Here is a 23944-nt window from a genome sequence, read left to right as displayed (position 1 = left end):
TGAAAAAATTCAGATGCTCCAAAATCTCCATGTGTAGAAAGATATAATGGGGAAAGGCAAGAAAACGAGTGCTTTGAGGGGAATGTAGCAGTGCAGAAACACAGCAGGGCCAAAGGGGCACAGACCCTCTCTGCTGCTTTGGTACACTGGTGTCCGCAATCCTGCTTCTCTGAAACATTGTGGCTTGAAAAGAGGCCAGAAGACAACAACCCACTATGAATAGAGTGGTGTGATTGATGAGGAAAGGCTTTGGTATGCATGCTTTGGCTAACCATGAGCACAGATGTAGACGGATGTTGTGTCCTTGTCTGTTGGAAGAACTAGGCACCAAGAATCAATCAAGCGGTCTGTTTAGTCATAGGCACGTATTTCTCTTTTTCAAATTGATCCATCTATCTAATCTCAGACATACCGAGAATGATCAACACAGAGGATGAATTATTTAGATGAATAAATAGGACTGATAAGCAGAAATTAAGAAAATGAAAAATTAGGCTTAATAGCAGGAAAAATGATAAGATCTTTATACTGTGGAATATATTTTAAGGACTAATCCCACTCTGGTGGACTGGGATAGATAACATTCTCCATTACTAATTAATTTATCCAGATCAGCCTATTTTCTCCACTTTTTGTCTTGCAGCTTGTGGACTACAGAGTGGAGTTCAGCAAGTGGTGGGTGGCAGAATTCAAGACTATCAAGTTTCCCTCTCAGGGCACAGTCTTTGACTTTTACATTGATCCAGAAACGAAGAAGTTTGAGCCTTGGTCTAAACTTATTCCTCAATTTGAATTTGATCCAGAAATGCCCTTACAGGTATGTGAACCTGGCACGTGTTTTGTCTGGGAGGAGCACATGCATTTTCGTGACTGTACTCAGGCATTTCAATGAAATCTCATTTGAGGTCAAGCACTTCATAATAAGGATGGCATTCTTGATGAAGTACAACTCAATTACCCATCTTTCTTTACTGTGCTTTGACTGTGAAGACACGTCCTCCGTCCATTTTCCAGAGCTGAGTGATGTACATGAGGCACCCTGTTCAGAGACACCCTGCGACCCAGGGCTGGTGTGCCCACAGTGCGGGATGGAGGCGCGTTTTGCCTGCAGAGAGAAGCAGAATGTGGGAGAACGTAGTGACAAAGTCCCTGAGACACCATGTCATCATTCTGCGTGGCTGAAAATAGGGTTGTTTATATGATTTGGACAAAAAAATGAGAGCTGCTGCAGGTAGTGGACTGCATTTGCCAGCTATGCTTTTCTTTCCTTTTAGAGGTGCCACAGTGAGCAGATGACTTGTGAAAATTGTTACCATTTTAGCAAAATGTGTGTTTGTGGGGAGATCCAGATGCTGCTCCCAGCATCCAGCTGTCATTGTTTCACCTGTACAGATAGTTTGACTTTAATGGTTGGTAGTAGTGTATTGTTCCCTTCCTAGCGCAACCTAGAAACTCAGGTCACCGCACTCATTCCTGGCTCTCCCAGCTTGACGTCTCCGCAGAACATGGCAGTGGGGTTGTGGCAGAGATGGGGACACTCACCTGCTCGTTTTGCCCCTCTCAGGCTTGCCTGGTGCCCACCACTGAGACGGTCCGCGTGCGGTACTTCATGGACAGGCTCCTGGAGCGCCGGCACCCGGTGATGCTGGTGGGCAATGCCGGCACGGGGAAGTCTGTGCTGGTGGGGGACAAGCTCTCCTCACTGGATACAGAAGTGTATGTGGTGAAGAAGGTCCTGTTTAACTACTACACCACCTCTGCCATGCTGCAAGGTAAGGCAACGGCTGAGACACAGTACTTCTGCCTGGCAGGTCACCAAATTCCCAGGGTGTCTGTCGGGGTTTGGAGCGGGGTGTGCACTGTGGGCACTGCACTGACACCCACTGACTCTTAAATCCCACCGTGAAACTCACAGGTCTGCAGACCCCTGATTTTATGGAAAATGGCATTTCCCAGCATGAGAGGCTGAATTCTGAACACCACGACTCTGGTTCAGGGCTGTGCAAAGCACGTGCTTAGATCTGCTGCTGTTCTGTACAGCACACAGCTCGTACTTGACTTGAGGTGTGTCTTTAATATGCTTGAATTTAAGCCTGTGCTGAATAGGATGGGTTGCTTGGATGGGATCCAAACTGTCCTCAGAGTGCAATGACGGGAATTGCATCCCAATTAGCAGTGAGGACGGCGCAGGTGCTGCCGGTTCCTGGGCTGTCCCACGCATCCTACCACAGCCCCACGTGCTCCCACGGAGCGGGTCCCACATCCCACCTCCCCAGGGGACATGGCTGCTGACTCTGGGAGGCTCGGAGCCCCAGGGAATTGCTGGCCTGGGGAAGCCCATAAGAATATCTTTGATGAGGATTTTGGCATGTCAGTGAAAGATGAAGTTTGAGACCGAGATAAGGTCAGTTCTGCTGTGTAGTCTCTTCGGAGATGAAGAGAAAGAGGGAATTGTTGAAAAGTGACTAATTTTGGAATGGTATTTTCACTTTCAGTTGACCTAAAGAGAGAGAGAATAATTTTCTACATGTATTTATTAATCAGGAATGAAACAACCTTGCTTGTTTTGAGTTGAACAACAGCTGTGGGTCACTGTAAAACAAAATACTTCTTTTATGGAGTTTGGTTTGACCCAAGTGTCCTGAAATCTCTTTATTCCCCCAGCATCAGTCAGACCAAGGTTTTAACCTTCACCATGTGGGTTTTTCCTGGCCAGGTGGCCCTGGAGAGGACATGCTCACAGCCCAGAGCGATGCTGATGGCCGTGAGCATCTGAGCCCCAGTCTGTGCTCTGCTGGGCTCCCAACACCGCACACATTTTAAGGGAGTTGTCAGAGTGTAAAATTGCCCTGTGGGACTGATCCACTTGCAGAGGTGACAGCACAGGCTCAGCCCACGCTGTGTCACTCCGGGCCATGTTGTGGAGTCACGACAGCTTTCTGGGGCAAGTTTGAAGGGTTTTGGGTCTTGCTGGTGCCCAGCCCCCCAGGCTGTCCTGCCTGTGTGGGATGGTACATGTGCCTATGCCACAGTGTAAATGTAAATTATTTGAGTTACAAGGCCTTCGAGCAAAAAATGGGTAAAATCTCACCTTTTGGCCAGACTTGCAGCCCTGAGTGTGTGATGGCTGCAACCTCCCTCCTTCCTCCCAGGTGCTTCTTTGCTTTTTTCTCTGTGTGGGTTCTCTGCAAAATGCCCTTGAGCTGCTAAATGGGCTGAGCTGTCTGTTTGTCTGTCTATCCAGCTGCTTGGGTGGGGGACAAAGATTCTGAGGGGCCTAGAGCTTCTTTCTTATGAAGAGAGACTGAGGGAGCTGGGGCTGTTCAGCTGGAGAAGAGAAGCTGAGAGGGATCTGATCAATGGGATCAATATCTCAGGGTGGGTGTCAGAGGATGGACCAGACTCTGTTCAGTGGTGCCCAACGCCAGGGTGAGGGGCAACGGGCACAGACTGAAACACAGGAGGGTCCATGTGAACATGAGGAGAAACTTCTTTGCTGGGAGGTGCCAGAGCCTGGACCAGGCTGCCCAGAGCGGGTGTGGAGTCTCCTTCTCTGGAGACATTCAAACCCGCCTGGACCGACCTGTGTGATCTGCTCTGGTGCCCCTGCGTGAGCAGGGGGGCTGGGCTGGGGGATCTCCAGAGCCCCCACCAGAATGGGATTCTGTGATTCTGTGAATGTGCAGCCGTTTGTCTCCAGCTGGATGAGTGAGCGTGTGCAGGTGCTATTTATACAGGCAGACCTGGCACTGCGTCGCTGGCCATGAGCTATGGGCTGAGTCGGCGACTTTCTTCCCCTGCAGAGAGGAGCAAGTTGTCTTGTGTGTGGATGAAGATGTGGTCGTGAGATTTGCATTGGGAAGCATGATTTATACTGCTTGGCCTGGTTCCCTGCTGCTCATTTTTTAGAGTTAATTTGTCCCTTTTTGTGTAGTTTGTCAGTTGACTGCTTTATTCTTTTCACCAGCAGGCACATCTTTAAATTTGTAAAACACGGATACAAAGCAATTTTGGATTTTTTTTTTTTTTTTTTAAACTTAAAAAAGATCCTAACTTGAAAACCAGTAGTTTCTTAGACAAGGTGCCTGTTGGTGCAGAGATTTATAAGATGCAGCCCTTAGGGGAAGCAGAGGTATGTGGTTCAAAGCATCCCTGCATCCTGTGGCTTCCAGAAGTGCTATGTGCACAGGGGTGAAAAGGAGCCCGACACTCTCTCTGCCCGAGCCTGGGGCCAGTTTGGGGATTTTCTATAGTTTATTGTGACTAAATGCCACGTTCTGTGGCATTTGCCGCTCTCTCAGCCCATTGCCCTGGACCTCGCTCTCCTGCTCTCTCTGCTTCATGCCCTCTTGGACCTCTGCCCCTCCATCCGATGTAGCCCTGGCTTCTGTCATTCAGAGAAATTGCAATAAATGTTGTGGTTTTTTGGTTTGGGTTTTTTTTCCCCTCTCCCTTGCTCACCAGCCAGAAGGTAAGAGGGGTCCAGACTGTTTCTTTGAGGTGCTAGTTTGAGTATGTATCAGGATCTCTGATGCAGAGACACAGCCCCCTTATTATTATTGTGAGATATAGCTTTGAATTAAAATGCCACTTTCATGAACATGTCACTTGATCCCCAGTAATTGCATTTCAGTGTGATGAATCTCTTGCATACTTGTTTAACCTCAAAAAAGGCTGATTTTATATGTTAATTAGGGACTAATTAAATTTAAATTAAATGCTTATTTGAAACACTTAATTTAACTTGCTACCAGAAATTTCAAATATTGTGGTTTTATTGAAGGGGGAGAGAGACTCCGCTGAGGAAAGATTCATCATTTTTCTGAGCACAACTCATTCCTTTGTGCAGCAACTATCTATAACAAGAAATCAGCTGAATTTTGAGCAGTGAGAAAGGCAAGCTGTCTGCAATGCACCCAAGCAGGAAAAAACCCAGTGTTTTAAAAGATTTGTGGTCTGAAAAAAACAAACAGAATATAAATCTTCCTTAATAACTTTTGCACATGATAATAAATGGCTTAAGTGTACATTTTTATAAAAAATTCCCAGTCCCGTTTACATTTGCCAGTCTTCCCTAATTACAAAGAATTGCTGCTTACTGTGTGCTGCTTTACAGCACCTTATAGGTCTGTTGCCAGCCCAAAACTGTTAATGAAACAAATTCTCTGAGTAAGCACAGGGCAGAAAACCCACCCGGGGTCTGGGCACAGGAGAGTTGCTTCTGTTTGCTTTTCCACTTACTGAGACAGTAAAGGTTGCCTAGGCTGCAATCAAAGGAATCAATAACCTATAGAACATGATGTGCAGCAACATGGAGTGATTTTTATTAAATATCAGCCCAGCGTTATAAATATTCCCCACATTTTATGATCTAGAGCAACATATAACCCCAGCCTTCTGCTAAAACAAATAAAAATCTTCCAAGGCTTTGAAATGCGAAACTTTTCTCTCTGTGCTCTCCATTGCTCGTGCATGACCCTACTTAAAACTAGGGGGTAATTTGACAGCTTGTGTTGGAATTAAATCTTGTCACATTATCTGGAGGGCTAGGTAACGCTGGCGTGAAGATCAGGGAACTTGTGGGTATTTGATGCATTTAAATAAAAAGTATTATTTTGATTGTTCTGAAGATGTCCAGGAATTTGGCCCTGAAATCACCTATTTCTTTTGTCTAACCGGGTAAAAGATGCACTTATATTCACAAAACCAGCTTTGCTCATGGGCTTCTTTCTGTGCCTACAGCATCTCCCTTTTTCCATCCCAGCGCCTGCTGCCCCGTTCGCGGTGCAGTTGCCATATCGCCGGGGCAGGCAGCAGGGGATGCTCACTGCTCTGTCACAATAACCTCAGCAAGCAAGATTTCGTTTAAAAAATTATGCAGAGGGGATTCAAAAGGCTTTCTCTTGCATGAAAAGCAAAAAGTAGACATGTTTTGTAGAAGACTAAGTTTGTTGTATTTTTGTTTGAAAGGAGGAGTTGAGAGCTTTCTGATTTAAGTCAGACCAAAGAGCTGCCTGAGGGTCCCTGCAGCGCTGCACAGGGCTCCCAGCTGCACTGTAGAATCATAGAATCAGTTTGGGTTGGAAGAGACCCTTAAGATAGAATCATAGAATCATTTCAGTTGGAAGAGACGCTCAGGATCATCGAGTCCAGCTGTAACCTAACTCCACCACTACCCCATGTCCCTGAGAACCTCATCTCTGCATTTTTCAAACCCCTCCAGGGATGGGGACTCCACCACTGCCCTGGGCAGCCTGTTCCAGTGCCCCACAGCCCTTTGGGGAAGAAATTGTTCCCCAGATCCAACCTCAACCTCCCCTGGCGCAACTTGGGGCCGTTTCCTCTGGTCCTGGCGCTTGTTCCTTGGGAGCAGGGCCCGACCCCCCCTGGCTCCAAGCTCCTTTCAGGCAGGTCAGAGATCAGAAGGTCTCCCCTCAGCTCCTGTTCTCCAGCTGAACCCCCAGCTCCCTCAACTGCTCCTCATACAACCGCAGCTGGGGGACAGCTCGGCTCCTCGAGGGGCTGCTGTAGCTACATAGAGCAGGGCATCGAGCTGGGCTGAGAAATCATTTTTATTTTGCAGCAATTACTCTCCCAGTAGATGAGCTTTGCACCTCTGCCTCCCTACAGGTGTGCTTGAGAAGCCTCTGGAGAAAAAGGCTGGCAGGAGTTATGGCCCTCCAGGTACCAAGAAGCTTGTGTACTTCATTGATGATCTCAACATGCCTGAGGTGGATGCTTACGGGACAGTGCAGCCCCATACGCTGATCCGGCAGCACCTGGACTACGGCCACTGGTAGGAGGCTGCTCGAACTTCGTTGTCTGAGACATTTTTGTTCAGCTCCAGCTCTGGGGAGCGGGTTTGAGAGGATCTCAAAGCATGGGTCCCTCTTCCCATTGCGTACTGCTGGGCTGGAACTGGTTGAGAGGCTCTGGGTGAACCGAGAGTTGTGCACCCTCAGGGTTTCCCTTGTCCCCAGCAAACAAAATCACAGAATGTCCTGACTTGGAAGAGACCCCCAAGGATCATCGAGTCCAACTCCTGTCCCTGCACAGGACAACCCCACTGTTCACACCATGTGTTTGAGGGCGTTGTCCAATTGCTTCTTTAGTACTACTTGAATACTTGCTCATAGCCGGGTTGAGGGGAGCTTTGCTCTGCTCTTGCTGTGGCTTGTGACTGTGATCCCAGTGCAAAGCCTGCGAGGGGAGCGCGATGCTCGGCCTTGCTGCCCTGCGATGCTGAGAGCAGAGGAAGGTCGTGGATTTGACCTCGTCTGGGGTGAACCGCCCCTGCTGTGAGCACCTAATATTGTCTTCTGTCAGGCAGCAGCAAACGAGCATTATCTAGGCAGAGGTAATTTGAAGGAAAAACAGTGACTGTTTTGGAAGGAGATTGGTGCATTTTACACTGTAGCCAGCAGCTCTGTGTGGGACGTGAATATTTGCATCTCTCTCCACAGAGAATACAGGGCAGGGACTCATTGCAATTTCCAGTCTCCTCAGCTGCGTGCATGCCTGAGCTCGACCAAAAGCTTCCCAAGAACAGAGACAGTGGAGCGGAGGCAGAAATCTTGGGCTGTGGGTGTCAGGGAAGTCAGGCAGATAGAGGGGTCCGCTGACTGCGAGGGAGCGTTGGAGGCACGGGGGGCTGCAGCGAGGCACAGGGGGCTGCAGCAAGGCATGGGGGGGCTGCAGCCAGATGCGGGGGGATGCAGCATGCCTGGGTCCCCTCCCAGGCACATCCAGGCTTTCTGCCCGTGCCCTCAGCAGTGCCCACTGGGGTATTGCATGTAGGAAATGATTATCTTGCCAATATAATAGGCTCAGGCAGGATCTCTCGGCAAAGCATATTTTATTAACGATTTTGCAAGGTCAGATGTTCTACCTAAAGGTAGGCACACGGAACAGGGCAAAAAGCCAACGCTTATATCCCCCCCTAATCCCGGCTGCAAATTCCCTCCCCTGTTCCCCATTGGTTGGGTACGGCGGGGTTTACAGACTACCTGACACTTCCTGGCTGCCAAGCCTCAGTTTCGCTATCTCACTACTCCAAGTCTAATAACACCCTCCGATTATTTATTTACTTCCATTGAAGATGTGGTTTCTTGGCTGTTTGGCTTTTAACCACTGAAATTGTTTTGCATTCCGAGATCAGTGCGAAGAGGCTTTGTTTTACATCCAGGGTCTGATAGGCGCATGTCCCCTCAGCCCCCACCCGCTGGGGTTGGGCCTCAGACCCACAGTTGCAAAATCACCATTCCTCCTTCCATGGCTCCTTCCATCGCATACCCGGTGCTCCCTCTCGCAGCCCAGCGAGGCTGCAGCTGGCTCAGGGATGGTGAGGGGTGAGATGGGCAGAGCTCGCTGCTGCCCTTGGGCTGCCCTGGCTGCAGTCCTGGCTCCTCCAGCAGACTCACAGAATCCCATTCTGGCTGGGGCTGAAGGGCCCTCTGGAGATCCCCCAGCCCAGCCCCCCTGCTCACGCAGGGTCACCAGAGCAGATCACACAGGTCGGTCCAGGCGGGTTTGAATGTCTCCAGAGAAGGAGACTCCACACCCGCTCTGGGCAGCCTGGTCCAGGCTCTGGCACCTCCCAGCAAAGAAGTTTCTCCTCATGTTCAGCTGGACCCTCCTGTGTTTCAGTCTGTGCCCGTTGCCCCTCACCCTGGCGTTGGGCACCACTGAACAGAGTCTGGTCCATCCTCTGACACCCACCCTGAGATATTGATCACATTGATCAGATCCCTCTCAGCTTCTCTTCTCCAGCTGAACAGCTCCAGCTCTCAGCCTTTGCTCAGAAGAAAGATGCCCCAGACCCTTCAGCATCTTTGTGTCTCTCTGCTGGACTCTCTCCCATCATTCCTTGTCCTTCTTAAACTGGGGAGCCCAGGATTCCCCGTCCTTCCCCCTGGCAGCAGCAGCCTGCTGACCCTTGTCATGTCCCACCCAGCGCTATGGCTGGGGGGAAGGGTGACTGAGATTTGTCAGTCCCCTTGGCTGGAAAAAAGTACATACAATACCGAAGGTCCACAAACAAAAGACCTTTATTTTTTGCAGCTTGGCCCAACTGGCAAATGATTCAGCGGCAGGAGGATTTATGTTACTTAAGCTCAATTGATAAACAGTTTAGCAGTGAAAAGATTCACATAAAAGAGTTTTGTGGCACAAGCGGGGCTCTAAACCTTATGTTTCTATATTACTCAAAAAGGAAGGCAAAGAAATAGGAATATAGGAAAGAAAGAGAGAGAAAGGAAGGAAGGAGAAAGAAAAAGAGAGAGAAAAGAAAAAAAGATCTCACCGATTACGGCTCCATGATGTGTTTGATAGGTTTGTAGTCTCAGGCGCGGTTCCTGTGCGGGGATGCTGGGGTCTGTGGTCAGGGTGCAGCGCTGTGCAGCGCCCTGCAGTGTCTGGTTCAGTTCCCGTGGTCGGCCCGGTGGGCAGAGGGGTCCCCAGGGTGGCACCCTGCCTGTGCTGGCACAGGTTTTATAGGGTTTATAGCCCTCAGGATCGCCTGGGCTTTTGTGCAGGCGTCACTGGGGGTGATTGTGGAAGATGGGAGAGTCCCAAAGGGTCTCTCAGTCTGGGCTCTGGTGGTGCCGTGTCGGGCCTGTCAGCACACAGGGCTGCGTGTCCTTCAACACGGCCCTGCCTGTATCATCCAGCCTTTGTGGCTGTCACCTCGGCCTTGACATGTAAATCACCGTTCACCTGAGCACGATGGCCTATCTCCCGTGGCTGGGTGTTGCAGGACTGGGTTTGCCACAGTGTTTGAGAGTTACCCTTGTAGTCTCTCACACCCCGTCTAGGGTTGGGTTCAAACCAGGGACACTCTTGCTGTTTTCTACCATTTCAGTGCAAGTGAAGAGTATGGCCCAAGGGCTTTGCTCAGTGCTTGTTACTGATAGAAATATTAGCTACAGGTTGTTGAAGCTGAAGGATAGGCTGGCAACCTGGGCCTGGGCCTGACCTTGGCAAGATGCAGAATTTGACCGCCTGAAAACAAGTGGCCTCTGGCAGCCCATGGACATGTACCGAGAGAGGCAGTGGCCGTGGTCACTGTGCTGCTGCTTGTGTTTTGCCCAAAGGTACGACCGGACCAAACTGTCGCTGAAGGAGATCACAAACGTGCAGTACGTGTCGTGCATGAACCCGACGGCAGGGAGTTTCACCATCAACCCTCGGCTGCAGGTAAAGCCCTGCACAACGGCACGTGCATTGCTGGGTTTATTTTGCGGTGGATCATTTAAACGTGAGGCTAGAGGACAACCACTGGCAGATCCTGCTGTCATTTTATCAGTACAAATGGCATGAATCTGTTGAGTGACTGTAATTCCTAACAGTGAAGCAGCAAACTGGGTCCCTTTTTCCTTTGTTTGTTTTTCCTCACATTCTGCAGTTCAGTCAGAGGAAGAAGTCAAAAGTTGCCAGCCAGCTTAACACCTACTTTCAGGACAACCTTCTGGTTCATATAGACAGATTTTGCCTTCATTTAGCTCATATTTAGCTCTGAAGCATAATGTATTAAAGCCTCCTGGTTTCTAAAATTGTCTGATGCGGCTGTTAGTATATTCTTATTAAAAAGAGGTATGGGGGAGAAACCCAAAAAAAGAAAACAAACAAAACTAAAAAAAACCCAAGCCACACCAAAACACAACAAAAACAAAACCCCCAACAAATCCAAAACCAACCAACCAACCAAAACCAACAAAACAAAGAACACCAAAACCAACCAACCAACCAAAACCCCACAAAAAACCTAACCAAACAAAAAACCCCAAACCAAACAAAAAAGAGTTCAAGTGCTGCTGGTAACAGAAGTACGGATTTGGGAAGAGATCTTAAACCTTAGGGTTTGATTTTTGGGAGCTGCCAACTGATGGGGAGACTGGATAGCAGAGAGCAAAATTCATTTCATCATGGAAAAACCTCATGACCAGAGTCAGCCTGGACCCTGGCTCCTCTTCAGCAAGGTGTGGAGTTACAATGAAGTGTCCCATGGCTGTACATGAGCAACTTTGCAAGTTCCAAATTAATAAAGAGGTCTTCTGGGAGATGGCACCTTCCAGGGGCTGTCCTTAATAGAGACAGTGACTGGGCTTTATCAGAGGTCGGTGGGACCTTCAGAGCCCTTCAGCTCTTCAATGGACTGAGCTTCCAGTGTAGCAGTGGTGAGATGCAGTTGAAAATCCCCTGGTTAGTGAGCAGAGTGATGTCACTTCCCACCTGAGCTCTGCTGGCAAACTGGCAGAGGGAAATAACCTTGTTCAGGTGGACTGCAAGTCAGAGAATCATAGAACAACCCAGGCTGGAAGGGACCTCAAAAGATCATCTGGTCCAGCCTTTCATGGGAAAGGGAGCCTAGATGAGATTATCCAGCACTCCATCAAATCACAGCAAATCCCCAAGGGCATTTTGCTTGAAAGGTGGTTTTCCACCTCTCTGACCTTTCCATGTCTTCCTTTCTCTTCCTCAGCGTCACTTCTGCGTCTTCGCTCTGTCCATCCCTGGGCAGGATGCCTTGTCCAGGATCTACAGCACCATTTTAATGCAGCACCTGACAAGTGGGAATTTCTTGGGGACTGTGCAAAAATCAGCTCAGCAGCTGATTGCCCTTGCCCTGGGACTGCACCAGAAAGTAGCCGCTACATTCCTTCCAACAGCCATCAAGTTCCACTACATTTTCAACCTGAGAGACTTCTCCAATATCTTCCAAGTAAGTGCAGTTGCTCTCCTGTGGCACTTGGAGCTTGTCCTGATGCTACAAGAGGCTGTGGACCTGTGTTCCTCTAGCGCTGGTGAGCAAAATGCAGAATCCCACCTAAAAATGACACAGCACGTGTCCCCTGAGTAAAGGGGGTGACCTTGGGCCATTCCTTAATTCCTGATTCGTTTTGGATGGATTCCAGAGCCATCGCCCATGGCTTTGCAAAGCTTAGTTACTTCCCAGCCTCTTGTGGTCAACAGGGAGGGGTGAATAGCTCCAGATGGAGGTGCAGATTTTGGGTGGGTTGAAATGCCCTCTGGCTGTAGAAGGGACCAGCTGAAGGGAGCTTTGGGCTTCTGACTTCAGCACTTAATTAAGTGGCTGGCGGTGAGTGTGATGGAGCTGCGCTCATCTTTGGGAGCCTCAGTTCCACACGTGTAAATATGGTCACTGTTCCACCACACAGGCAAATTATTTTATTGCACTGAAGCAGGTGGTGGATAGTTAGTGAGTTACTGACCCTGAAGTTAGAGCCGTTTTAGCTTGTTGACCTGTACTGGCATGTCCTCTTAGCTTCTTGATGATCAGGTACTCAGTATGTGCATGAAGAGTTGATAAATGAACATTTAAAGAGTTGATAAATGAATCAAACCCTGCTTTGACTTAATTGCTAAAACTGAATTTCCACCGGAGCCAGTTCTGTACCAAGGGGAAGTTGTTCAGATTTAGAAATGTTTTCTTCCAAGAATGGAGAGACTTTTTTTTTCTTTTTTTTTTCCCCTGAAATCTCATATTTTGAAGCAGTAGATATTACCGCTCAAAGAGCCTTTCAGAGTTTAAGGCTGATTAGTAAAAGTTGAGAAAGTTCTCAGCAGCCAAATCAAGAGGTTTGAAGCACCATAACCTGTTGTAGAACCCCAGTTTGTAATTTGTTGTTGTCCTTCTTAACATCTGTTTTACTAAGTAGGTACTGAAAGTTCAGTGCCTTGTGGTCTGGTCCATCACACAAGAGCTGAAGTAATGACAGGCAATGGGAAATCCAAAACCAGGGCCTTGAAAAAGTTAATAACTCCTTTGTGCCAAGAAGGAATCAGACCTGTCACTTGTACTCGGCTAAACATCAGCAGCCTTTGACGTTAGATGTGGGTCATGTTAAATCCTGGCTTCTAGTTAATCTGTGCTTTGAAAGGCAGAGAGAGAAAAGAAGCATTTCCATGGGAAGCTTTAATTTTAACTGTAGCCTGCTTGAAAGGTGCTCAGGTTGTGGGATATTAGAAAATGTCCTGCCAGATCTAGATGCTGGGCCAGAGGGCAGGAGCAGCCACAGGAGCTCAGGTGTTTTTTTGTTTATCACATGGCTTCAGGAGTGGGGGAGTCTGGCTCCTGGGTCTCATAATGTTTATTTAAATAGTGGTTCAATTTTTCTTGAAATCCTTCCTTACCTTTTGGTAGTCGTTCTTGATTATTCCTTCACATTAAATATTCTGGAGTTTTTGAGATCTCCTGATTTCCTCTTTGGCCCTAATAGAACACAATTTTCTTCCCGAAATTGAGCGTGAAAGAAGCTCTGGACTCTGGGAATGCATTTCCATGTGTTGCTTTCATTACATCTTCATAAACTCATAATTTAGCTCACACTCTCTTGTCCAAACCCTTCTTGTGCAGTGCCAACGTCAAAGTCAGGTCAGGCTGATCAGCCAAGTTTTGAATGTTTCCAAGGCTGGAGTTCCCATAACCTCTCTGGCCCTTGTCACACCACTAAACCCACTCCATGATGAAGATGATATATTTTTATTTCAATCGGAATTTCCCTTGCTGCAATTTGTTGCCTCTTGTCCTTTTGCTATGCACCTCCAAAAAAATTTGGCTCAGTCTTCTCTATAACTCCCCATTAGGTAGCTGTAGACAGAGTCATAGAATCATAGAATAGTTTGGGTTGGAAGGGACCTTCTCAGCTCCCCCAGTGCCCCCCTGCCATGAGCAGGGACATCTGCACCAGCTCAGGTTGCTCAGAGCCCTGTCCAGCCTGGCCTGGGATGTCTCCAGGGATAGAAACAGAATTAACATTCCCCTTCACCTTTTCCCCGAGCTGAACAAACCCGTTTCTTTCAACCTTTCCTTGCATGTCCTGTCCTCCACCATTTTATGACCTTGGTGGCCTCCACTGAACTTGTTCCAGTATGTCAAGGTATTTCTTGTCCTGGGGAACCCAAAAGTGGATTGAACCTCACGCAGCTTTTCTCCACCTGTCAAGGTCCTTCCCTTTGTGTTCTGCTTGGTCAGTGCCAGCTGCAGCCCGGCTGGGAGAGCACTGCTGGCTCCCGCATGGAGACATTCATTGCCCTGGTACCAACCCCTGGGGAACACTGCTGGGAGCTGGGCTCCAGTGAGACCTTTGAGCCTGCTGGGCCAGCCAGTTCTCCACCCACCTTGCAGTCTACCATGGTCCATGACCCTTGATGTGATGCTATCTGGAAAAAAGAAAATAAAAAAAAAAAGGAAGAAAAAAGAGAAGGGAGGAAACAAACCCCTCTCTCTGGTTAGGGATGTCTGAGTTTCCTTAGCTTGTGGGAAGATGGAGAACTGGTGGATGTAGGTCAGTGCATGTTGCCTTTTTCTAATTCCTTTTAATCCCAGACAAGCAATCAAACACTGAGAGCGCAATAGCTGCATATTTGAAGGCCATTTTGAGATTTCTTGTTTTACCGGCTGTTCTGTAGTTATACCGGCAGCCAATGACAACTGTTAAAGGCACAAACCACATACAAATCTCAGCTGTGGAGGGGTCAGCCCCTGGACTTGCTGTCGCTGTGCTGTGATACTGCTGGCTCTGCTCAGGTCATTAAAAATGGCTCCATTTGCAGTCTGTCCAGTGGCTCTGTCATTATCTTACTATTATATACATACTATTATATACATAATATATTAGATATTAATACTGCACCTACCAGCCTTACAAGCCCAGTTTGATTCCCTTTGTCAAAACTGCCTGACAGCTCTTATGACGAAGAGTCTTGTGCTAATTGCCTCATTACAAAACACTCCGAGAACTTGTATCTTAATTGCTGTAGCTAATGAATTTGGACATTGTATGCATGTAAGTGTTGCAAAGAACAATGAAGACAGCCCCAAATCAAGTCAGCAATAATTCCTTTCAGCAGATTCGGGTCCTTATTGCTCTTGTGTTTTTCTTTCTGTACTCAAGACCCATTGCCACCTGGCCTCAGCTAGTCAGGCTGATGTCTGCGTTGCTTGGAGCGAGGGTTCAGCTGAAGGTGACTCCAGAAGGTGTTCACTACAAATGATGGCAAAATGCCGGAGAGATTTGTCAGGTCTTGGTGAAACCAAAGGGAAAAAGAGCAACCTATACACCCGAGGGTAGGAGGCTCGGCAGGCAGCAGTGGATTGACTTTGTCAAGCACTGTTCACGTTTGTCCTGACTGATTGGAATGATCATCTCTGGGGATCTGAGTATCTTCAGTGGGATTCCCTTTTGCCTGGCGTGTCACGTCCTCTCCCTCAGCAGAGAAAACCAGGCATTTCTGTCTGTAGTTCATCAGCTCTTCCTCATGGATAAACATGGAGAAGAGCTCAGAGGAACTGTGTTTCTGAAGCACCTCATTCACTGGAGGTGAAAGGAGTCCAAGGTGACTGTCCTGTTGTCAGACATCAGCACTTTGCAGGTCTGAGGTGGGATTAGACTCCAGTTTAAGGTGCTCAGATTCAAATATATGAGGATATCAAGTTTCATCTGAGGCCGGGGAGGCCAGAAGGGTGTCTAGCTCCCCATCAGGGACACAGGTGTGGTTTCACTCTGTTGCCCAAGTGTGGGTGTCTAATACTTTTTGAAACATGTCAGGACATCCCACCTGGGTTCCAGTGGCCGTTCAAGGACACAGGTGTCTTCTTCTGTTGTATCTCCCTGCTCTGTATGGGTTCCTGTCTGAACTGCTTGAGCCATGTTGCTTTCCAGGCTGCCCCGGCTATAGAGTAGGTTTCCCCTGAGATGAACCATCTAGTTGTATTGACTTGGGAAGGTGGTGGGAAATTCCATGTATCCCTACAGAACAATGATTTTCATCCACTGTTCTCACTTGATTTTTGTCTCTGGACTTCACCTTCAGCTGGACAACACTAAATGCCTCAGCATTACAGAATCACACAGAATCCCAGACTGGTGGGGGCTGAAGGAACCTCTGGAGATCCCCCAGCCCAGCCCCCCTGCTCACGCAGGGTCACCAGAGCAGATCACACAGGTCGGTCCAGGCGGGTTTGAATGTCTCCAGAGAAGGAGACTCCACACCCGCTCTGGGCAGCCTGGTCCAGGCTCTGGCACCTCCCAGCAAAGAAGTTTCTCCTCATGTTCAGCTGGACCCTCCTGTGTTTCAGTCTGTGCCCGTTGCCCCTCACCCTGGCGTTGGGCACCACTGAACAGAGTCTGGTCCATCCTCTGACACCCACCCTGACATATTGATCCCATTGATCAGATCCCTCTCAGCTCCTCTTCTCCAGCTGAACAGCCCCAGCTCTCAGCCTTTCCTCAGAAGAATGATGCTTCAGACCCCTAACAAACCGTCTAGTTGTGTTGACTTCGGAAGGCTGTGGGAAATTCCATGTATTCCTACACAACAATGATTTTCATCCACTGTTCTCACTTGTTTTTTGTCTCTGGACTTCACCTTCAGCTGGACAACACTAAATGCCTCAGCATAGTACTCAGTGCCACTGCTTGTCTGGCATCAGCTGGCCAAGGGTGAAACTTTGGTTCAGGCCCTCAAGTAGAGATAAGCCGGTCTGTCCTATGTGGCACCAGGGTACTATGTGTGTTGTGGAGGGTCTGGCTCCCAAAGGAGAACACGAGTCTTCAGGGAGGTGGGGACTGGCAGAAGGGCTGTGAGTGAAGAAGGGGGACGAAGAGGAGAAGCCAGCACCGGGCATGGTTCCTCTGCTGAGTATGCAAACACGTTCAGGTCACTGCTGACCTGGGAACACACTAGGGTCTGGTCTGGGGGATGCCGCATCCTGATTTTTAAAAAGAATAACAAGGAGCCTTAAAATCTATGACCATCTTCAGCCCCCTGGCTTCATGGCTGGTTTTAAATGGCTACAGAAGGCTCAGCAAGTACTGTAAAATCTAGCTGTAATAATCTAGTTTTAATTTGCTGTCACGTTTCACTGGAAATGTGAGGAGGGGCTGGAAACCACAGTCAGGGATGAAGGGCAAGAAGGGGCTGGAGTAGGGTTAGGCAAGGTCTGCAAGAATGGCAGCCCTGGCTCCTTGTCCTTGTGACTATATCATTTACTGTTACTGGTGTTACTGCTGCAGGGGCAAGGTCACCCTTCCGTCCTTTGTAATCCTTTGGGCTCATCAGAAGGTGTTATCTCTTACTTTCCCTCTGTAGCGGGTCCCGTCTGTGGTTCAAGTCCGACACTACTTTGTCTTGCATTTCTACAGCACCTTTTCATGCCTCTGGGTCCCACCATGCACTGCAGAGTTAAATTGATTGGTACGCTCCAGGCAATTTACCCTTGGTTAAAGAAGACAGGTCTCTGCAGTGACAGAGTTGTGGATTATGCTTTTTAAAAATACATTCCCTGCTGCCTCCCACCAGAGAAAGCCCTGTTGCTGTCTTTCTTTCCATCTGAAAGGGTTACCATGTATTATGCTCTAAATTATATCTGTCATCTCTGTAAAATAATAATCATAGGCTCAGCAGGGTTGTATTTTGCTTTTTATTCCTATTTCTAACAAGATTTTCAAGCAGCATGTCACATTAAGATCTGATGCAGTTGGAGAAGAGCAGGCTCTCTCCTCCTGACAGCCAGATGACAGCGGGGGCTCCAGCATGTCCTGCTCCTCCACGTGGGCTCAGCTGCCAGTGCACTCCGCACTCCTTTGCATGGGGAGGGATTTTCGTGTTCACCCTTGGTTGAACTCGCTAAGGAGCCCTGCAAACTTCAGGCTTGAAGCGCCGAAATGCACCTTGTGTGTTACGTGCTGACATTGTGGCTGGGTTGGGAATGATGGTGGCGAGATGGGTGCAGGGTCAGCAACAGCTTTGTTTTGTGCCTTGGTCTGGCACGGTTGTTTGGCACAACTTTACCTTGGTTTTGGCTGGCATGCGGTTACCTGAGCCAATCTGGTTTCAGAGCTTCCCCTTCCTTCTCTCTTAACATCTCTGTTATTTTTCTTCCTAACAGAGATCCAGGCGCCAGTAGCTGCTCCATCACATGCGGCAGCCACAGTGCTATGGAAAAGGCTGCCCAGGGCAGTGGTGGAGTCACCATCCCTGGAGGGGTTTAAAAGGCGTTTGGCCAAGGTTCTTAGGGACGTGGGTTAGTGCTAGAGTTAGGTTATGGTTGGACTTGATGCTCCTGAGGGTTTCTTCCAACTGAAATGATTCTGTGATTCTATGCAATGCCAAGGGGGTGGCTGGAGCCTCCTGTCAACCCTCCCTGATATCAGAGCAGATTTTAAAATTGGCACTTTAAATAGGACTCTTGAGTATGTGGCCCACACGCTGTTGTTGTGTTTGTCACTGTTTCCATGTCACCGCTGTCCTCAAAGTGCTGAGGCACCTCCAGGCTCCCCAAGAATAACATCAGGAGGGAGGAGAGCAGGTGCTTCATCCAGCAGTGTAGGACAGCTAGAAAGTGGTCACTATGCTGCACTAGTTGATATTATTTTAAATGTTATTTAGACTGCAAAGAAAGAGAAAAAGTTATTTATTTTCCTTGCCTTGTCTCCAGGGATGGGGCATCCACCCCCTCTCTGGGCAACCTGGGCCAGGCTCTCACCACCCTCAGGGGCAACAATTTCTTCCATGTCTAGAGTGTCCCCATCGCTCTCTGGGGATGCAGCCGGTTGCCGTGGCGGAGCCTGGTAGCTCTGCTGAGAGGAGTCAGGAGCGTCAGGTCTGCAAAGTGAGGAAAGGGGGGATGTTCAGCTGTTAAGTTAATAAACTGGTTACAGATTTGTGAAACGTGGATTTTCTTCCCTCTGAGCCTTACACGTGCTCGCATCAAGAACGCAACTTTTGTGGCTTGGAGTGTCTTTAGAGTGACTTTTTTTTTTTTAATCAGTTTAGGACCTGATGGGTTTCACCTTTCTCTCTTTGAGTTGTCAACTCTTCTCACTGTCTTTTCTCTGAAATAAATAAAATAACAACTTGGCAACTGTAATGACAAATGTGAAACCTAAATGATTTGAGCCATGAGCCATCAAGCTGAGAGGGCCCGCTTTACATTGCTTTTAATACGTTTTATGTTTTATGTGTAAATAATTAGATGTTAGGAATAAAAGCTGTCTATTTAATACATGCCATTGAAAACCCTGGGTGCTGTTAATAGGCTTAGTAATAGGTGACACCTCTTTGAAATATAATTCTTTTATGCATTCTAAGAGAGTTCATGGTAAACATGCTGTGATAAGCAGACTGAAGCTAATATTTCCTGCAGGCAGAATGCACCTAATTAAAATTAATTGATTTTAAAAAAGAAAAAAACCGTCACCGCTAAGATTTCCAAATTATTTTTTCTTCTTGACAAAGCACCCATGATGTGGTGGCGGGATGCAGAAAGTCGCACGTCTGGGCTGGTGTCTGACACTACACGCTCTTTGCTGCTGAGATCAGGAGCACCAGCCCAGCCAGCCTGCGCTGAGGATGCAGTTTGGGCTATTGAAATCAGTATAACATAAAAAATTGCTTTGGGAAATTGGAGGTAATGAAGGGCACGTTCTCCAGGGGCTTCTTCAGAAGTTCAGTTGCAGGTTGTTACAATAACTCTGCATTTTCAGTGATTCAGCCCCGTTCTAGTGGGACAGCCTGGATGCTGGGGGTGACATCAGTCCCTTCAGGTCAATGTGGGGTTTACTGATGGTCTCTGCACCCCACAGGGCCTTCTGTTCTCTACCCCGGAATGTCTGCAGCACCCCCAAGACCTGGTGAAACTCTACCTGCATGAGTCAAACCGAGTGTACCGGGATAAGATGGTTGAAGAAAAGGATTATGGTACCTTTGATAAAATCCAGCTGGAGATGGTGAAGAAATTCTATGACGTAAGTGTTGAGGTTCATAACTCTGATAATAACGTACACGTTTACAGGAAAAAGGTTCCTTGGGCAAGAGAAGTTTGACCCAAGGTCTGCCCATCTCTCACTTGCATGGAAGGCGATGCTCGCGATGGGACCCCAGGGGCAAAATATCTGTCAACTGCTTCCTGGGCTGCCAATGTTGGTATTTGGGTGAATGATGCTCTCCGTAAGGGCACCGGGGAGAGGAGATTTCAGCTCTGTGAATTAATTAAATTATTTTATTTAAATGTCTCGAGTCTCGTGGCAAAAGCAGAAGAGTCAGATCCCCAGTCTTGGTGGGAGCAAAGTGAGATGCAGGCACAAATCATTGTCCATGAAACAGCCTCATGCTCTGGCTATTGCTGTGGGGCTTTTCTTGTGCCCACATTCTCTTAAGGTGATGAGTTCTTGTGATTTACAAAAAGTCCAGAGCAAAAAAAGTCAGTATTGGGGCTTTTTCCTTTCTCTCTCCTTCCCTTTTGTCCCTCTTTCTGCTTTTTCAACATGCAGGTGCAGCTATATGGGCATAAAAAGGCATTTTTTGGAACACTGTACTTTACTTGGAAAGATGACATAGAGCAGCAGTGTTTTTTCCTTTACTTGTTATATACTTTCTTTTTTTTTTTTTTTTTTATTTGACAGGACATTGAGGAAACTTTAGAGCAGACCAAGCAAATGAATGTTTATTGCCATTTTGCTAAAGGCATTGGTGAACCCAGCTACAGGCCAGTTCCAACCTGGGAGGAGCTGAACAAGATCCTCGTGGAAGCCTTGGACAGCTACAACGATGTCAACGCTGCCATGAGCCTGGTGCTGTTTGAGGATGCCATGTGCCATGTGTAAGGGAATTTTCTGGCTTTATGCTCTCATTGTAGCATTTATCTGTGCAGATTGTTTCCATGGAGTTTTCTGGAGGATGTCGGTATCCATTATTAGAGCTGAAGGAGCTGGAGGTGTGCAGAAGCTTCATCTGCCCATGTGGCATGTCCCGCACAAATCCTGCCCTGCTTCTCCAGCTGCTGTCAAAACCATGAGGATTCCCGGGGCTGTCGGATGGAGGGTCAGCATGCTGCTGGTCGTTTTGAAGTCTGGTTGCTTTTAGATCTTTGGCCCTTGATACTCTGCATACGGCACAAACATTTATTGTACGTGACAATGATCAAGTGCTTTATTGTCTTCACTTGACAGCCAGCTACAGAACTAGTTATACCGGGATGTCTTTAAATGCTTTCACAACTGGGTTAGAGCCATGTTTACACAGTTCTTAGTGGGATTTTCAAACGTATATAATGTGAGACTATGTGCATTCAGGTTACTAGTTTGAATGGAGTGAGGCATTTAAACTGCCTGGATCCTTTGGAAATCCTGCTTGCATTCAGATGCCTGGAGGCCCAGCTGGATTCCCTGTGGAAACTGGACATGTGGGACTACATGAAAATAGTGAGCCTCTGGTTGATAATTATGAAGCTATTTACATGCCTGTGGTACAGATCGTGACACGTACCTCCAGCTTTCATATATGATTTAAACGCTTGTTGGGAATCCCAGCAGAGACAGTCTCATTTCTGGGGACTGAAATGCAGACCTGGCCTCAGATCATTTCAGAAGAGGGACCTGCCCTGTTTTAGCTGATTTTGCATGAAAACATTGTATCATGAGGAGCAGGTTTGTGACTAAGCTAGAATGAAGCCACTGTCCTGCTGCACACTTGTGTGGGTGATTTCAGGTTTGCTGGACCTGGTAACCTAATGCAGTTACTCTCAAGCAAATTAAAAAAAAAATATATATATATATATAAAGTTCTACTCCTTTTAACTAGCTGTTTAACCATTTCTATTCTGAGAGCTCAACATTCTGTTACTTTTGCAGCGCAGTGTGCCAGCTATGCTGGGGCACATCTTCCTTTACAGTTTGGGCATTTACTTCTTTGTATTAATGAGTTGTATGCAACCTGGTGTCCATTGGTGTTTCTGCTTGCAGAAAAGTGACAGTAATTTTAATCTTGTGCTTATTTTGCACTTTACATAAATTGGGATTTGTAACAAAACCTGTCACTATCCCTCCAGTTAATATTGCGAATAACCAGGAAGGTGGGGTTTGAATATTCAGCATGATTTTCACTGGAGTTGGGTGATTTTGATTCATCGCATTTGGAAATTGTGTTTTGCTGAAATACACATATTATTCCATCCCAAACAGCTTATGAATGACAGCTTGAATTCGTTGTGAATTTTCTGTTGGGGAAAAAAAAAAAAAGTTAAGGACTTAATGTATGTAGGGAGGTGGCAGATAACCGGTCAGTCACCTCCTGATCCGGGGCTCGTGGTGCCCGTTCCCAGCGCACACACCCCGCAGGGTACAGCGAGGGCACAGACCGTGCCCTTGCCTTTGGGGACAGCCAGCTAGAGAATGAAAAGCAGGAACACTCCAGCTCTCCACACAAGCTGGATTGCTTTTCTGCGTTTAATTTCACAATCTGTGGGAGTCTGCGCATAGATCATAAGACACTTGAGTTGTAATAAAGCAGTACAGTATTTCTTGCAGTCTTATTTGAAAAATTAATTAGATTAGTCTAGGAAAACACTCAGTTAAGTGAGCTGAATAAAGGCAGTGATATGAAGAGGGGAATGGTGCTTGTGTTTCAGACACAGGACAATGAGGTTTTCACAGGTAGGATCCTCTAAACCTCCCTCACTTGGGATTTTAACATGTGAGGATGTCAGCAATTGCTTGAAGAGAATAAATTGGGGGCAGAGTTCACTGTGCAACTCTCAGACAGGACAAGTGAACAGACTTGAAAAACAATAGCAAGTTCATTTTAAATGTGACAAAATCTCACTCTTAATGGTGGCTTGGATAAATAAGAATGTTGGACTGTATTTTCCAGACAGGTATTATGCTATTCCAGATGTATATGAATATGCTTTAATGCATAGCAGGACCCTCCACCTGAACATGAACCCAAAATGCTTTGTGAAGAGGAACCTTCACTGGAGAGGTGCACCAAAACCTTGAATTTTGTTCTCAGTATTTGCATGTCAATGTAATGTGTTTTTTTCCGTGTCCTCCCTGCAAAGACATCCAGGCCTTCACCTTAAAATATTTCTATCCAGCAGGACTTGGCAGATGGAAAAATATTGGACACAGTCTGAATTGCCACCAAACTATTTTTTTAATCAGCTACGTCCTTTGTTTGGGCCTCAGCAGAGATGGGGATTGATTGCTGACATGTCTCTTACATTGACATTTTTCATCCTGTTCAGACTACAGTTTCCTAGTGAATAAAATATATATTGAAAAGCAGTGGGCAGAGAAAAAGAAAAATACTCTTATTAATGACAGATTTTGTATGCTTCGATTTAGTTGCCGCATCAACCGGATCCTTGAGTCCCCCCGAGGGAACGCTCTCCTGGTTGGCGTGGGTGGAAGCGGGAAGCAGAGCCTGACCAGGCTGGCAGCCTTCATCAGCTCCCTGGAGCTTTTCCAGATCACGCTGAGGAAAGGGTACGGGATCCCTGACCTGAAGGTGGGTGACTCCTGAGGCTGAGGTGGAGGGGAAGGGAATAAAAAGCAGAACTTGCCCTGAAAACTTTTGGCTCCCAGTTTAAGAAGGACAAGGAATTATTGGAGAGAGTCCAGCGGAGGGAGAGAAAGATGCTGAGGGGTCTGGAGCATCTTTCTTCTGAGGAAAGGCTGAGAGAGCTGAGGCTGTTGAGCTGGAGAAGAGAAGCTGAGAGAGATCTGATCAATGTGATCAATATCTCAGGATGGGTGTCAGAGGATGGACCAGACTCTGTTCAGTGGTGCCCAACGCCAGGGTGAGGGGCAACGGGCACAGACTGAAACACAGGAGGGTCCAGCTGAACACGAGGAGAAACTTCTTTGCTGGGAGGTGCCAGAGCCTGGCCCAGGCTGCCCAGAGCGGGTGTGGAGTCTCCTTCTCTGGAGACATTCAAACCCGCCTGGCCCGACCTGTGTGATCTGCTCTGGTGACCCTGCGTGAGCAGGGGGGCTGGACTGGGGGATCTCCAGAGGTCCCTTCAGCCCCAACCAGAATGGGATTCTGGGATTCCGTCTTGTTGCATATTGAATGACACCATTGTGAGGACAATAAAAAGCTCCAGAGATTATATGGGACTGCAAAGAGGAGCGGTGCTTCC

The 23944-nt window shown here is 47.6% G+C and overlaps 1 protein-coding gene across 1 annotated transcript in view; it reads left to right on the top strand.

Annotated features, from left to right (window-relative positions):
• DNAH9 (dynein axonemal heavy chain 9) overlaps nt 1-23944 on the top strand; it is a 205756-nt gene that overhangs the window by 66462 nt on the left and 115350 nt on the right. Inside the window, exons 37-44 of the mRNA XM_065647527.1 lie at nt 644-817; nt 1565-1772; nt 6631-6796; nt 10092-10194; nt 11480-11719; nt 19608-19769; nt 20427-20623; nt 23148-23310. Coding sequence (XP_065503599.1) covers nt 644-817; nt 1565-1772; nt 6631-6796; nt 10092-10194; nt 11480-11719; nt 19608-19769; nt 20427-20623; nt 23148-23310 — 1413 coding nt within the window. The remainder of the gene's footprint in view (nt 1-643; nt 818-1564; nt 1773-6630; nt 6797-10091; nt 10195-11479; nt 11720-19607; nt 19770-20426; nt 20624-23147; nt 23311-23944) is intronic.

This window comes from Caloenas nicobarica, chromosome 18 (assembly GCF_036013445.1).
Source record: "Caloenas nicobarica isolate bCalNic1 chromosome 18, bCalNic1.hap1, whole genome shotgun sequence".
Classification (NCBI taxonomy): domain Eukaryota; kingdom Metazoa; phylum Chordata; class Aves; order Columbiformes; family Columbidae; genus Caloenas; species Caloenas nicobarica.
This window is presented reverse-complemented; position numbering and strand designations above follow the sequence as displayed.